We start from the raw sequence: 14,787 nt of genomic DNA, 5'->3' as shown, positions 1-14,787 counted from the left end.
AGCCAGAAGGTCATGGGTTCTAATCCCGGTGCTGCCCCTTCTCTGCTGTGTGATTTTGGGCAAGTCTCTTCAATTATCTGAGCCTCAGTCACATCATCTGTAAAATAATAATAATAATAATAATAATGGCATTTATTAAGAGCACTGGGGAGGTTACAAGGTGATCCGGTTGTCCCACGGGGGGCTCATAGTCTTAATCCCCATTTTAGAGATGAGGTAACTGAGGCACAGAGAAGTTAAGTGACTTGCCCAAAGTCACACAGCTGACAAGTGGCGGAGTCATGATTTGAACCCATGACCTCTGACTCCAAAGACCATGCTCTTTCCACTGAGCCACACTGCTTCTCGGGTTTGAGACTGGGATCTCCATCTGGGACAAGGACCGTGTCTAGCCTAATTTGCTTGTACCTACCCCAGCGCTTAGTACAGTGCCTGGCACACAGTAAGCACTTACCAAATGCCACAATTATGATTACTAATCATAGAAATGATATCGCAACCCTAAATGGGCCTCACTAGCCCAATGCAAATGGTCCAGCAACTTCTCACCCTGTCTAACAAAAAAACAAAGTCCTGAAGCCTGGATGTTATCTGATTTACATCTTGCTAAAAAAAATAATTTGTGTTCACACCAAGTCACCAAATCACATCGCATCACATCAAAACCAAAGTTCAAAAATAAATGGCCTTCTTCACTTTCTCTAAAATATAAAAATTCTTAAATTCTGGGTTTTTTTCTGAGATCACGACCGGGATGTCATCAAACGCTTTTAACTTATCACCATTAGCTTCTTTAGCCATGGTATTTTTTGAACACTTACTAAATACAGAGCACTGTTCTGTGCACTTGGGAGAGTACAGTGCAACAGAATAGGGAAACACAGTTCCTGCCCACAGAGAGTTTATAGTCTAGAGGGGGAGACAGACATGAATATAAATAAATAATTTATAGAATATCAGTCAGGAGGATTGTTCTTCTCTCTCTTCCAGCCCCCGTGAACAATAGCAGAGAGAAGAAACACCGGGGATCAAGCTGGCTCACGCTGGCAGCCAGTTAACATACCAACTCCATTATTAACTCTAGTGAATGATTAGAAGATAATGACTTTGCCTCTTTGAAGAGTAGCATGAAGCCCTCGTGGCAGTGACAAACAGCTATTGTGATGAGTCCCCAATTGGGAACTAAACAAACCGAATCCCCTTTATGAGGTTAGGAACACCTCTGAAGAAATAAGCACAGAACTAATTACATTTTTTATGGAAATTGGCGTCAACTGTAGCAGAGGAAAAAAAATCTTGTGGAATGAGTCAACGCTCAACAGGGTGGGTATATAAGAGTCTCGGGGAGGTAGAAAGCATTGTCTTGGAAATCTCCTCTTTGCCACTAAACCGAAAACGCAACTCGTGAGACCATGTCTTGCTACGGAATTCGTGACTGCTGCAGTGTCCCCACTGGGCCGGCCACCACCATCTGCTCTTCGGACAAGTGCTGCCGTTGTGGGGTTTGCCTGCCCAGCACCTGCCCTCATGAAATCACCCTCCTCCAACCCACCTGCTGCGACCTCGGCCCCACTCCTTGCTGCGTACCCGATACCTACGTGGCATCGTGCTCGCTGCTGAACTCCTGCTACCCAACTCCCGGCCTTTATGGGATCCCTGTGACCACCTGCATTCAGCCTTGCCCCTGTGACTGCTAACAAGCCAGAATGTCTGTGGCTGGCCTAATCAACAACTGCTCTTTCCAGAAGTCCAGTGGTGGGACAGTTCTGAACGTTTCCTGGCTTCCGATGTTACCCGCAACTTCCCGGCTGGCTAAGTCTCTGTTCTGTTGAATTTATTCAACGTCAATATTCTTTGGGGTATTTTTCTGCACTCCTGTGGGCTTGGACAATATTCCTGTCTCTTCTATCTCATTGCCTTTTGAGATGATGCAGAGCTCCCTTGCTCAGAAGCAAATAAACTTTTTTCTTTGATTTAGCAAACTTGTTTCTTGTAGCTCATTATTCATCTTGATGTTTCCCTCCACGCAACAAAGGGGGTTACTTTACTTAAGCTACTGTAGGTGAGATTCCAGAGCCCACCCTCGTTTTCCAAACAGGAAACTGAAGGGAACCGAGAACTGAACCTTGAGGGACCCCCACAATTAGGGGGTGGGAGGCAGAGTATAAGCCTGTGAAGCCTTTTCTACTAATCGTAGAAAAGATATCACAACCCTAAGTGGGCCTCACTAGCCCAATGCAAATGGTCCAGCAACTTCTCACCATGTCTAATAAAAAACCAAAGTACTGAAGCCTGGATGTTATCCGATTTACATCTTGCTAAAAAAAATCATTTGTGTTCACACCAAGTCACCAAATCACATCACATCACGTCAAAACCAAAGTCCAAAAATAAATGGCCTTTTTCACTTTCTGTAAAAAATAAAAATTCTTAAATTCTGTTTTTTTTTCCTGAGATCACGACCGGGATGTCATCAAATGCTTTTAACTTATCACCAGCATATTGATTGAGCAAAAAGGCTCCGGATTTGCTTGACTAACTCAATCTTTGAGTCCTCAACTCTATTTCCAAATTGTCCATTTCAAAATGTAGCCTAGCCTGGGGAACGCAAGCTATGAAAGATTTGAAAGAAGACTAGTTTTTTAGGCTTAGACTTTCCTACCTTAATAGACATCAAGAAACTTTGGTTTTAAAAGAGATAAGCCGACCTTGCTCTCAAAGTAGGTTTGGTTTACCTTAAGGGTGAGATTTCTTGGAAATGCAGGATTGTGTTGTGTGTTCCTGAAATAACATACAACATTATAATAATTTTAGTATTCGTTCAGTGTCTACTATGTCCCAAGTACTGTACTTAGCGCTGGGGCAGACACTAGATAATCAGGCTGGACACAGTCCCTTTCACACTTGGAGCTCACAGTTTAAGGGGGAGGAAGAACAGGTACTGAATCCCCATTTTAAAGATGAGAAAACTCAGGTCCACAGTCATTTGTCTACAGTAACACAGCAGGCAAGCGACCTATACATATGTGTCTAGAAGCAGTTGGGAATAGCAGAAACAGCATGCACCTGGAGGTCAGAGGACCTGCGTTCTTATCCCGGCTCCTCCTATTGTGTGACCTTGGACAAGTCACTTCACTTCTCTGCGCCTCAGTTCCCTCATCTTCAAAATGGGGATTCAATATCCGTTCTCCCTCGTACTTAGACTGAACCTCATTTGGGACCAGATTTTCTTATATCTACCCCAGGGCTTAGTACAATTCTTAGCACATAGTAAGCCCTTACCAAATATCACAATTATTATATATAAATCTAAGATCCTACCCCAAGGCAAGTTTATCTTCACCAGACATGGTATCCTAAGTACACTCTATGAAAAAATTGCTTGATCTTGAGGACTATTATGTTCATCATATTAAAGTCTTAATAACCTTATAGACAATGAAAAGTTCATTTTAGGTCAAATCCAAGCATCTTGGAAAAGCCCAGCTATAGCCAATCACAGAGCCGAATCAAGTCTGTGCTCATCTGGATGGCTCTCCCTTGACTTGAATTCTGTGAAAGAGCTCGATGCCAGTTTTAGGAAAGCAATTCTAGCCCATCTCACGATGGTCCCATACACCTCCCCAGGCTCTATCTTGCTACCATGGGAGTCATGTCACATTCACACAGGAGTTGAACGCAGGCAGAAGTGCTGGACCAGACAGCTCTATAATAGAGAGCTTCAAGGACTACAGGTGATGGGGTGTGGAATTAATGGCTGAAACCACTCCCACTCTTCTACCCATTCTCTGAAGTAGCGGAGGGATGGCAGAAGTCTACCTGTCCAATGGCAGGGGTCATGAGACGCCAAGACCTAGCACTGTGGTCTCAAATCAGCAAAGAGCTATCATTTTTCTTGTCTTATGCCGTCAAGTCATTTCTGACCCATAGCGACACCACGGACACATCTCTTCCAGAACGCCCCGCTCTCCATCTGCAATTGTTCTGGTAGTTTTTCCATAGAGTTTTCTTGTTAAAAATAAGGAAATAGTTTACAGTTGTCTCCTTCTGTGCAGTAAACTTGAGTTTCTACCATCAACTCCCTCCCACACCGCTGCTGCCCAGCATGGGTGAGTTTTGACTTGTAGCAGATGGCCTTCCACTCGCTAGCCACTGGTCAAGCTGGGAATGGAATGGGTATGCCACTGCTTGACTCTCCCTCCCATAGCCGAGACCGGTAGAGTACTGAAAATTCTCCAGGTGTGGCCCTGAGAGGGGCTACCATTTTTACCAGTGTCATTTTCAATTGTTTCTTTTAAAATCTCTTCTCCATTTATTCCCTCCCTCTCTCTTCCCCTCCATATTTGTTTGTTTCTAATAGATAGAACATGGGCCTTGGAGTCAGAAAGACCTGGATTCTAACCCTGGCTCCTCCACTTGTAAACTGTGTGACCTGGGGTAAGTCACTTAACTTCTCTGTGCCTCAATTACCTCATCTGGAAAATGGGGATTAAAACTATGAATCCCGTGTGGGGACAGGGACCGTGTCCAATCAGATTAGCCTGTATCTATCCCAGGGTTGAGGACAGTGCCATAAAAAAGAGGAATTACATATAATAAAGACAAAAATTAATAGGAATCTGTGGCTAGAGGAGAAGAATTTCAGGGTCCATATTTTGGTTGTCAATAGTCTTAGAGTTCAGCAAATCCACAGGCTTTATTAGCATTTCTAGCTCTTACATTAATAATAATAATGGCATTTATTAAGTACTTATTATGTGCAAAGCACTGTTCTAAGCGCTGGGGAGGTTGCAAGGTGATCAGGTTGTCCCACAGGGAGCTCACAGTCTTAATCCCCATTTTACAGATGAGGTAACTGAGGCCCAGAGAAGTTAAGTGATTTGCCCAAAGTCACACAGCTGACAACTGGCAGAGCTGGGATTGGAACCCATGACCTCTGACTCCAAAGCCCGGGCTCTTTCCACTGAGCCATGCTAATGGGAATAAGGTAGCATTTCCTCATTTTTTAAAAAATTTTCACAGTGAAACTGGCTCCATAAGCAGTATCAGGGGTCTAATTTACCCCTGCACTTAGAACAGTGCTTGGCACATAGTAAGTGCTTGACAAATACCATCATCATTATTATTATTATTGGCCCTGGCTTCTTGTCTCCCCGCTCTGCTTGCTGCTGTTTCCTTGCCTAAGAAAGTCAATTTGCTCAGGCTGATCCTCTCTTAATCATGATCCTCACTAGCTGGCAACCTTACTGTCACCCATCGTAATCGTATCAAATTTATCGAGCACTTACTGTGTGCAAAGCACTGTACTAAGGACTGAGGAGAGTACAGTATAACCAGAGCCACATTCCCCACCCAGAACAAGTTCACAGGATAGAAGGAAGACCTCTAAGGCAGCTGAGCATCGAATCCGAGCATTGGAGATCCCTGCTAGGTGTTTTATCCTAGCAATGTTACCCCAGGTTTAAGGAGGGACACTTCAGTTAGGAAATTTTTAAAATTATTTCTAATTTTATGGGTTGAAGGTATTTCCACTACATAGTTTCAAATTTTTAAGCATTTTTTTTTATTTATAGAGGCTTCTTTATTAGCAGAAATGAAAAAATGTCCCCATATCTATTCATTCAAGTATTAATAAACATTTTCTGCATGCTAAACATTGTGCTGTCTTTACTTGTAATTCATGACTACCTGCTGCCTCTTAATACCATCTTTGCATCATGCCTCCATGCCTATATTTAGAGAGTTCTTTTTTCCAAATGTATTTCCATAATTCTCTTTGTTCTAGGGTGCACCCTAGAGTGAATCTAACAGGGCTTTGGTAATCTAAAGAAGCTTGCCGTTTGAAAATTAATCAGGAATGTCCATCGAAAGATTCAAATCTGTCCTCATGCATGATCGAGTTCCTCCTTTAATCTAAACTTTTCCTCCTCCTCTTCTTCATCCTCCTCCTTATGATCAGCAGCAGCAGCATTTATTGTGGAGAGCCATGTATTAGCCATTTCCTCCTTTCCTTATAATCTTTCCTATCTATCAAACTAACAAGAACAAAAAGCGATAGCTCTAAACTCTAAGGCACATTTTCAAACTTCACTCCTCAATCAATAGTGTTTCTTGAGAGCCTATTGAAGATTAGGGAGTGTACTAAACACTAGGGTAGTACAAAAGTAGTGAGATACATTCCTTGCCATCAAGGAGTTTACAATCTAATGGGAGAAAATGAGTATTCATTTGTGAATGACGTCTCAGAAGAAGAGGAAGAATCGTTGAACTGTTACCAAACTAATGCTCAATCAATCAATAGAATTAATTGATTACCTAACAATAACAGACACAAGACACTGTACTAAGTGCATGTGATAGTGCAGAAGAGTCAGAAGATTGGATTGTTGTCCTCCAGAAGTTTACAATATATCCTGGGAGACAGATTAAAAAATAAATTACAGATTGGAGGAGGAAGAGAAAGGAAAAATGGATATGTGGATGAGTAAGTGCTCTAATAGTAGTGTGTGTAAGTCCACATGTTAAGAAGTGCTTTGGGCAGCTGTGAGTTCATAAATGCTGAGATTGCAGTTTTGAAGATGTGAAATAAGAAGAAAAATTAACCTGGAAAAGCATCCTGGAGGAGGTGGGGGTTTAGAAGGGCATTGAAGATGGGGAGAGCTGTGGTCTGGTGAATTGTTAAAGAGCAGGAATTCCAGGCAGGAATAAAAACTATTTTTTATTATTATCATAATTAGTAGTAGTAGTACTAAAAGTTGTATTATTTGTTTAGTACTTACTACATGCCAGGCACTCTACTAAGCACTGGGGTAGATATAATCAAGTTAGACATAGAACCTGGCTCACAGTCTTTGAATTCAATTCATCATCTCCCATCTGTCCCAATAATATTGATGTTTTGTCACCTTCTTTGAAAATTGATAATCAATTAATCAATGGTATTTATTGAGTGCATACTTTGTGCAGAGAATTGTATGAAGTGTTTGGGAGAGTACAATAATACAGCAGAGCTAATAGATCTGTTCCCTGCCCACAACAAGCTTACATTGTTGTATTCTCCCAAATACATAGCCCCAAGCTTCATACTCTGTGGCTACTCAATAAATGCCTCTAGTTGTTTGTTGGACTTATCATTTAGGACCCTCTTGAAAATTAAATAATCCTTCCAATTTAAAACAAGATGGCTCAAAAGAATGAAAGTCAGAACTGTATTTTTAATACTATTAATATTTCTTAAGTGCTTCACATGGGCCTAAAACTATGCTGAAAACTAAGGCAGGTATAAGACAATCAACTTGGATACAGCCCCTGTCCCCCAGGTAAGCTCATAGTCTAACTGAGAGAGAGAATAAGATATTAAATCCCCATTTTGCAGGTGAGGAAACTGAGGCCCAGACAATATAAGTGAATTGCTTTAAGTCTTACAGCAGGAAAGTGGAGAAATAGCATGGCATAGTGGATAGAGCATGGGCCTGGAGTGAGATGGTCAGGGGTTCTAATCCTGGCTCTGCTACCTTTCTGTTGTGTGACCATGGTTAAGTCACTTGACTTCTCCATGCCTCAGTTACCTCATCTATAAAATGGGGATTGAGACTGTGAGCCCCATGTGGAACAGGGCCTCTGTCCAGTCAGATTTGCTTGTACCCACCCCAGTGCTTAGTACAATTCCTGACACATACTAAGCACTTAACAAATGCCATAATGCCATAATTATTATTATTATTTTTATTAGGTGGTGGAGCCAAGCTTAGAAGCCCGATCCCCTGACTCCCAGCCAACGCTCTTTCCACTAGACCGCACTGCTTCCCGGGAACGTGATCTGTCAAAGTAAAATGCCACCTGGATTGGAACCCTGGAACTCTGACTCCCAGGAAACTGCTCTTTCCAGGAGGCCATGCTGCTTCTCCAGAATTCAACCTGTCAAACAAAGTACAATTACAAGGGAGCCATTTCATCCACCTAAACAGGGTATGAAAAAGTTCCAGAGTGGAAGTGTGACAGCAAATTCATTCTTCACATTAATAATAATAATAGTGGTATTTGTTAAGCACCTAGCATGTGCTAGGCACTGTTCTAAGCTCTGAGGTAGATACAAAATAATTGGGTTGCACACAATCCCTGTCCCACATGGGGCTCAGTCTTAATCCCCATTTTTCAGATGAGGGAACTGAGGCCCAGAGAAATTAAAATGACTTGTCCAAGGTCACACAGCAGACAAGTGGCAGAGCTGAGATTAGAACTCAGATCCCTCTGACTCCCAGGGCCACACTGCTTCTCAAAATAATTAGTAATAATTGCGGTATTTGCTAAGCACTGTGTCAAGCACTGAACTAAGCACTGGGGTAGATACAAGATAATCAGGTACCACACGGTCCTTATGGTCTAAGGAGGAGGAAGAACATTTGCAAAGAGATGAAGTGACTTGCCCTAGTTCACAGAGCAAGGTCCCCACAGCCCCTGTACATATGTATATATGTTTGTACGCATTTATTACTCGATTTATTTTATTTGTACATATTCTATTTATTTTATTATGTTAATATGTTTTGTTTTGTTGTCTGTCTCCCCCTTCTAGACTGTGAGCCCTCTGTTGGGTAGGGACCGTCTTTATATGTTGCCAACTTGTACTTTCCAAGCGCTTAGTACAGTGCTCTGCACCCAGTAAGCGCTCAATAAATACAATTGAATGAATGAATGAATGAATGAAAGGTACCTGGTGGAACTGGTGTTTGAACCAACTAACTGTTTCCACTCAATTCATTCTCCTCGCAAATCAAGATCGTTCGAAGTATTCTGACAGCAAAGCAGGACAGGGAATAAATTAAGATGTTCTTCACTTTTTGTCTTGTCTTGTGCCATCAAGTTGTCTCTGACCCATAGCAACGCCATGGATACATCTCTCACAGGATGCCCCAGCTCTGTCTGAAATTGTTCTGGTAGGTTATCCAGAGAGTTTTATTAAAATATGGAAGTGGTTTACCATTGCCTCCTTCTGTGCAATAAACTTGAGTAGCCACCCTTGACTCTCTTCCATGCTGCTGCTGCCCAGCACAGTTGGGTTTTGACTTGTAGCAGATTCCCTTCCACTCGCTAGACACTGCTCGAGCTAGGAATGGATAGGGTAGGCCTCTGCTTGACTCTCCCTGCCATTTGTCTGCTGTGTGACCTTGGACACACGGTCGAGACCGGTAGAATACTAGAAACTCTCCAGGTGCATCCCTGAGAAGGGACTTCTCTTAGGGATGTTGAAAATAAGGGAAATATTACAGAGCCCAATTTCTTGATTTCCACTGGAGTTCTCTGAAACTTGATTGTCCCCAAGAAGGTAACGCCCCAGGAATGTGATAAATGCGATAGCTTCTTCTAAATGAAAAAAAAAATATCAATCTGTATGCTTTCTTGTTATTTATTAGCAGGGAAATTCTACTCATTGCATGAAAGCAAGCTTCATGCCCAGAAAGGCAGTGTGGTTCAGTGGAAAGAGCACGGGCTTTAGAGTCAGAGGTCATGGGTTCAAATCCCAGCTCCGCCAATTGCCATCTGTGTGACTTTGGGCAAGTCACCCAACTTCTCTGGGCCTCAGTTACCTCATCTGTAAAATGGGGATTAAGATTGTGGGCCCCCAGTGGGACAACCTGATCATCTTGTAACCTCCCCAGTGCTTAGAACAGTGCTTTACACATAGAAAGCGCCTGATAAATGCCATTATTATTATTAAAGGCATCTTTGATTTTCCTCATACTGGTGGCAGAGGTGACCTCAAGCTTTTCACGCCAGTGGTGCATGTGTCCATTTGGACCTGAAGGAAACACTGGGAAATCACTAAGGGGTTGCAGTCACATGACAAACTTCTTAGCGAAGACTCACGCATGGGAGGAGACTGTTCCTTTGAAGATACAATGTGACAGATCTGTGACAAGCATTGAGGGAGTGAGCCGGGATTTAGTAATCACCCAAATATGATTAATTCAGTAAGGAAGGATCACTAAATAGCAAGTGGATTAGTGAAACAGGTATAAACACTAACAAGGCAAAGAAGCCTGCCATTGGCCCAACATCCACCCAGGATGGGATATAAAAGCCCCACGGGGCGAAGAGGCCTCTAAACTACAGAAACTTCATCTCTCCATCCAACCAAAAAGGACATCCAACAGCACCATGCCTTACAACTCCTGCTGCCGGGCCTGCTGCAGTGTCCCCACGGGGCCAGCCACCACCATCTGCTCTTCCGACAAGTGCTGCCGCTGCGGGGTCTGCCTGCCCAGCACTTGCCCTCACACTACTTGGCTCCTGGAGCCCACCTGTTACGACACCACGCCACCCCCTTGCCACGTCCCTCAGCCCTGTGTGCCCACCTGCTTCCTCCTCAATAACTGCCTGCCCACCCCGGGCGTGGAGAGCATCCCGCTGACCACGTGGGTCCAGCCTTGCCCTGGCGAACCCTGCCAGCCGAGCTGCTGCTGATCGACGCTTATTTTCTCCAAAGACTTCTGATTACCATCTCCTGATCCAGGATCGACCTGTCTCGTGGCTGCCCTGGATCTTTCCAGACACCTGTCAGAGGCTTGTCCGGAAGGATGGAAGTCTTAAGGAACAGGATACTAAGAGGCTCCTAAAGGATCATCTGGCTAAGATGAATGCTGTAGCAGATAACTCGGTGACACTGAGTTGAGTGTCCAGAGTTTACCCCTCTGGATGATCTGTTCTTTGCTAACAGGCTTCTCTGACCATATTTCCAATCTATAGCATTTTTGAAGAGCTGAAGATTCCTTTGGGAATTCCCCAATAAAATTTTCCTCACTGGCTGGGTAGTGGTGCTCTTTATTCATTTCAATTTTCTTTTTCATTTTAGACAGCAGGATATAACAAGTTTAGACAGTGAGGTAAATTTGGCATATTTCACATTTTTAAAAAACAAAATCCTCCTGATTTTAACCAATTTATTACCGGAGAATTTGCTCTCTGTCCTTTTTGATATTATTTAGCATGAGCCCTGAAAAACAGTAGGTTGAAATACACTAGGTGAATATTGATGTAGATGATAAGGGCAAGGATCCAGCATTCTCCCCAACTTGAAAGCCTTATTCATTCATTCATTCATTCATTCATTCATTCATTCGTTCATTCATTCAATGATATTTATTGAGTGTTTACTATGTGTAGGGCACTGTACTGATTGGAAAGTACAAATCGGTAACATATAGAGACGGTCCTTACCCAACAACAGGCTCAAAGTCTAGAAGGGGGAGACAGACAATAAAACAAAACAAGTAAACAGGTGTCAATACTATCAGAATAAATAGAATTATAGCTATATACACATTATTAATAAAATAAATAGAGTAATAAATATGTACAAATATACATAAGTGCTGTGGGGAGGGGAAGGGAGTGAGGGGGGCCATGGGGAAAGGACGAGGAGAGGAAAAAGAGGCATTCAGTCCGGGAAGGCCTATTGGAGGAGGTGAGCTCTCAGTAGGGCTTTGAAGGGAGGAAGAGAGCTAGTTTGGCGGAGGTATGGAGGGAGGACATTCCGGGCCAGAGGTAGGACATGAGCCAGGGATTGACGGCAGGACAGGCGAGAACGAGGCACGGTGAGGAGGTTAGCGGCAGAGGAGCGGAATGTGCGGGCTGGGTTGTAGACAGAGAGAACGGAGGTGAGGTAGGAGGAGGCGAGGTGATGGAGAGCTTTGAAGCCGAGAGTGAGGAGTTTTTGCCTCATGCAAAGGTTGATAGGTAACCACTGGAGATTTTTGAGGAGGGGAGTGACATGCCCAGAGCATTTCTGTACAAAGATTATCCGGACAGCAGAGTGAAGTATAGACTGAAGCCGGGGGAGAGACAGGAGGATGGGAGATCAGAAAGGAGGCTGATGCAGTAATACAGCTGGGATAGGAAAAGAGATTGTACCCACAAGGTAGCGGTTTGGATGGAGAGGAAAGGGCAGATCTTGGCGATGTTGTGAAGGTGAGACCGGCAGGTTTTGGTGGCAGATTGGATGTGTGGGGTGAATGTGAGAGCGGAGTCAAGGATCACACCAAGGATGCAGGCCTGTGAGACAGGAAGGATGGTAGTGCCGTCTAAAGTCACATCTCCTCCAAGACGCCTTCCCCGATTAAACCCACTTTTCTCCAGCTCCCTCTCCCTTCTGTGTTGTCTACACACTCGGATTTGTGCACTTAGTATTCACTCCACCCTCAGCTCCACAGAACTAATGTATATATTTATAATTCATTTATTTATATTGATGTCTGCCTCCCCCTCTAGACTGTAAGCTCTTTGTGAGCAGGGATTGTGTTGTACTGTACCCTTCCAAGCACTTAGTACAGTTGTCTGCACAGAGCAAGCACTCAATAAATACCATGGCCTAGTGGATAAACCACGTGTCTGGGAGTCAGAATGACCTGGGTTCTAATCCTGGCTCCACCACTTGTCTGCTGTGTGACCTTGGGTGAGTCACTTCACGTCGCTATGAAGTTACCTCATCTGTAAAATGGGGATTAAGACTTTGAGCCCCATGTGGGACAGGGACCGTGTCCAACCCGATATACTTGTAACCACTCTAGCACTTAGTACAGTGCTTGGCACATTGAAAGCTCTTAACAAATACCACAGTTATTATTATTATTACTCGGTTGTACTCTCCCAAGTGCTTAGAATAGCGCTCTGCACACTGTAAATGCACAATTACATTGCAAATGGTTGATTGATTGACTAACTGAAGACCAGTGGGTGACTTTGGAAACAGTGTGGCCTAGTAGGACTGGGAGTCAGAGGACCTGGGCTCTAACACTTACCTGCTGTGTGAACTTGGGCAAGTCACTTACCTTCTCCACATCTCAGTTTTCTGAACTGCAAAATGGGGATTTAGTACCTTTTCTACCTCCTGCTTAAACTCCCACATAGTACAGACGCTCTGCCTGGCCTGATTATCATGTATCAGTACATGTACAGTACAACACGATCCCTGCTCACAAAGAGCTTACAGTCTAGAGGGGGAGACAGACATTAATATAAATAAATGCATTAGTTCTGTGGTGCGGAGGGTGGGGTGAATACTAAGTGCACAAATCCGAGCACTTAGAACAGTGCTTGATACATAGTAAGCATTAAAAAAAAATTGGTATTTGTTAAGTGTTTGCTATGTGCCAAGCACTGTTCTAAGTGCTGGGGGAGATACGAGGTAAACAGGTTGTCCCACATGGGGCTCACAGTCTTAATCCCCATTTTCCAGATGAGGTAACTGAGGCACAGAGAAGTGAAGTGACTTGCCCAAAGCCACACAGCTGATAAGTGGTGGAGCCAGGATTAGAACCCATGGCCTCTGACCCCCAAGCCTGCGTTCTTTCCACTGAGCCACACTGCTTCTCTACAATACGATTATTATTATTATCACTACATTCTTCATATCTGAGTGAAAAGATTATTCCTGGATGTCCAACTCAGTTTTAATTTCTGCCTCTCAGTGTCCAAATCTTCTTCTTCTGCCTTCTTCTGTTGTTTCCCAACTGGCCCCAGTAATGTTTGAGGTTTTCCACTGTGTTTATGAAGGATTTGCTTGGCTCAACCTTTGTGGTTAGCCCATTTCAGCTCAGCATGAGCTGGCAGCTCTCTGAAAAAGCTACTGTGTTCCATTCGTCTCACGTGTGCCACCCCGCAAACATGTGATGCGACAAGCACTCTTTCAATGTCGGTAGTCTGACTGGGATCTAGAACCACTTTGTTCGTGATTCTACCTTACCACTGATTCTTGGGAAACTTATTAAATAACAACAAGGCGCTCACCATCCAAAAGATGGTCATGGGTTCAAATCCCGGCTCCGCCGCTTATCAGCTGTGTGACTTTGGGCGAGTCACTTCACTTCTCTGTGCCTCAGTTACCTCATCTGGAAAATGGGGATTGACTGTGAGCCCCACGAGGGACAACCTGATCACCTTGTATCCTCTCCAGCGCTTAGAACAGTGACATAGTAAGCGCTTAACAAATGTCATTATTATTAAGATTATTTGGGAGTACGAGAGTCAGATGCAACATTTAGTTCCAGATGATCAGGAATTAGAAATTCTCTATTGGGTTAAGTGCGTATTGTACTGATATTTTTTTTCCAATGGTATTTGTAAATTACTATGTGCCAGGCACTATTCTATGTGGTGGGGTAGTTACAAGCTGCTTAAATTGAGAACAGTCCATGGTCCACATGGGGCTTAGAGTCTTAATCCCCATTTTACAGATGAGGTATAGAAAAGTCAAGTGACTTGTCCAAGGTCACAGAGCAAACAAGTGATGGACCCAGGATTAAAGCTCAGTGCCTCTGATTCCCAGGCCCATGCTCTTTCCATTAAGCTAAGCCTCAAGCACTGACAATCCTCAAATGGAACCACAACTAGAGAAGCAACATGGCCAGATCCACCACTTGTCTGCTGTGTGACCTTGGACAACTCACTTAACTTCCTTGTGCCCCAGTTGCCTCATCTGTAAAATGGGGATTAAGACCGTGAGCCCCAATGGGACAGGGACTGGCTCCAACCTGATTAACTTGAATCTATTCCAGCGCTTAGTACAGTGCCCGACACAAAGTAAGCACTTAACAAATACCACAAAACAAACAAGTAAATAGGCCACAATCTCTTCTCTTCAAGTATCCAGCTAAGGGCTGAAGGTGACTGATAATCAACTCTAACTTGGATTTGAAATTTAAGGCTATTTTTGGTTCAAGTATCAACATTTAACTTAGGTTTTATATTACCATTAGCCTTAGTCTGTTTGCCAGGAATTTCAACTGGGCC

The 14,787-nt window shown here is 43.5% G+C and overlaps 2 protein-coding genes and 1 non-coding gene across 3 annotated transcripts; 2 read left to right on the top strand and 1 right to left on the bottom strand.

The window, feature by feature from the left end:
- Nucleotides 1–1,412: 1,412 nt before the first annotated feature.
- Nucleotides 1,413–1,697, top strand: LOC119934678 (keratin-associated protein 3-1-like). Its single transcript, XM_038754242.1, has one exon. It carries the CDS (start codon nt 1,413–1,415, stop codon nt 1,695–1,697), a length of 285 nt encoding a protein of 94 aa, XP_038610170.1.
- Nucleotides 1,698–4,119: 2,422 nt separating this feature from the next.
- LOC119935351 lies at nt 4,120–4,257 on the bottom strand. The gene has a single exon (XR_005453237.1). It is a non-coding gene; the product is annotated as a small nucleolar RNA SNORA7 (small nucleolar RNA).
- A 5,793-nt stretch (nt 4,258–10,050) lies between these two features.
- On the top strand, nt 10,051–10,464 carry LOC119935045 (keratin-associated protein 3-3-like). Its single transcript, XM_038754680.1, has one exon. It carries the CDS (start codon nt 10,159–10,161, stop codon nt 10,462–10,464), a length of 306 nt encoding a protein of 101 aa, XP_038610608.1. The 5' UTR covers nt 10,051–10,158.
- Nucleotides 10,465–14,787: the final 4,323 nt, after the last annotated feature.

The sequence above is a fragment of the Tachyglossus aculeatus genome, chromosome 11 (genome assembly GCF_015852505.1).
Source record: "Tachyglossus aculeatus isolate mTacAcu1 chromosome 11, mTacAcu1.pri, whole genome shotgun sequence".
NCBI classification, from domain to species: domain Eukaryota; kingdom Metazoa; phylum Chordata; class Mammalia; order Monotremata; family Tachyglossidae; genus Tachyglossus; species Tachyglossus aculeatus.
This window is presented reverse-complemented; position numbering and strand designations above follow the sequence as displayed.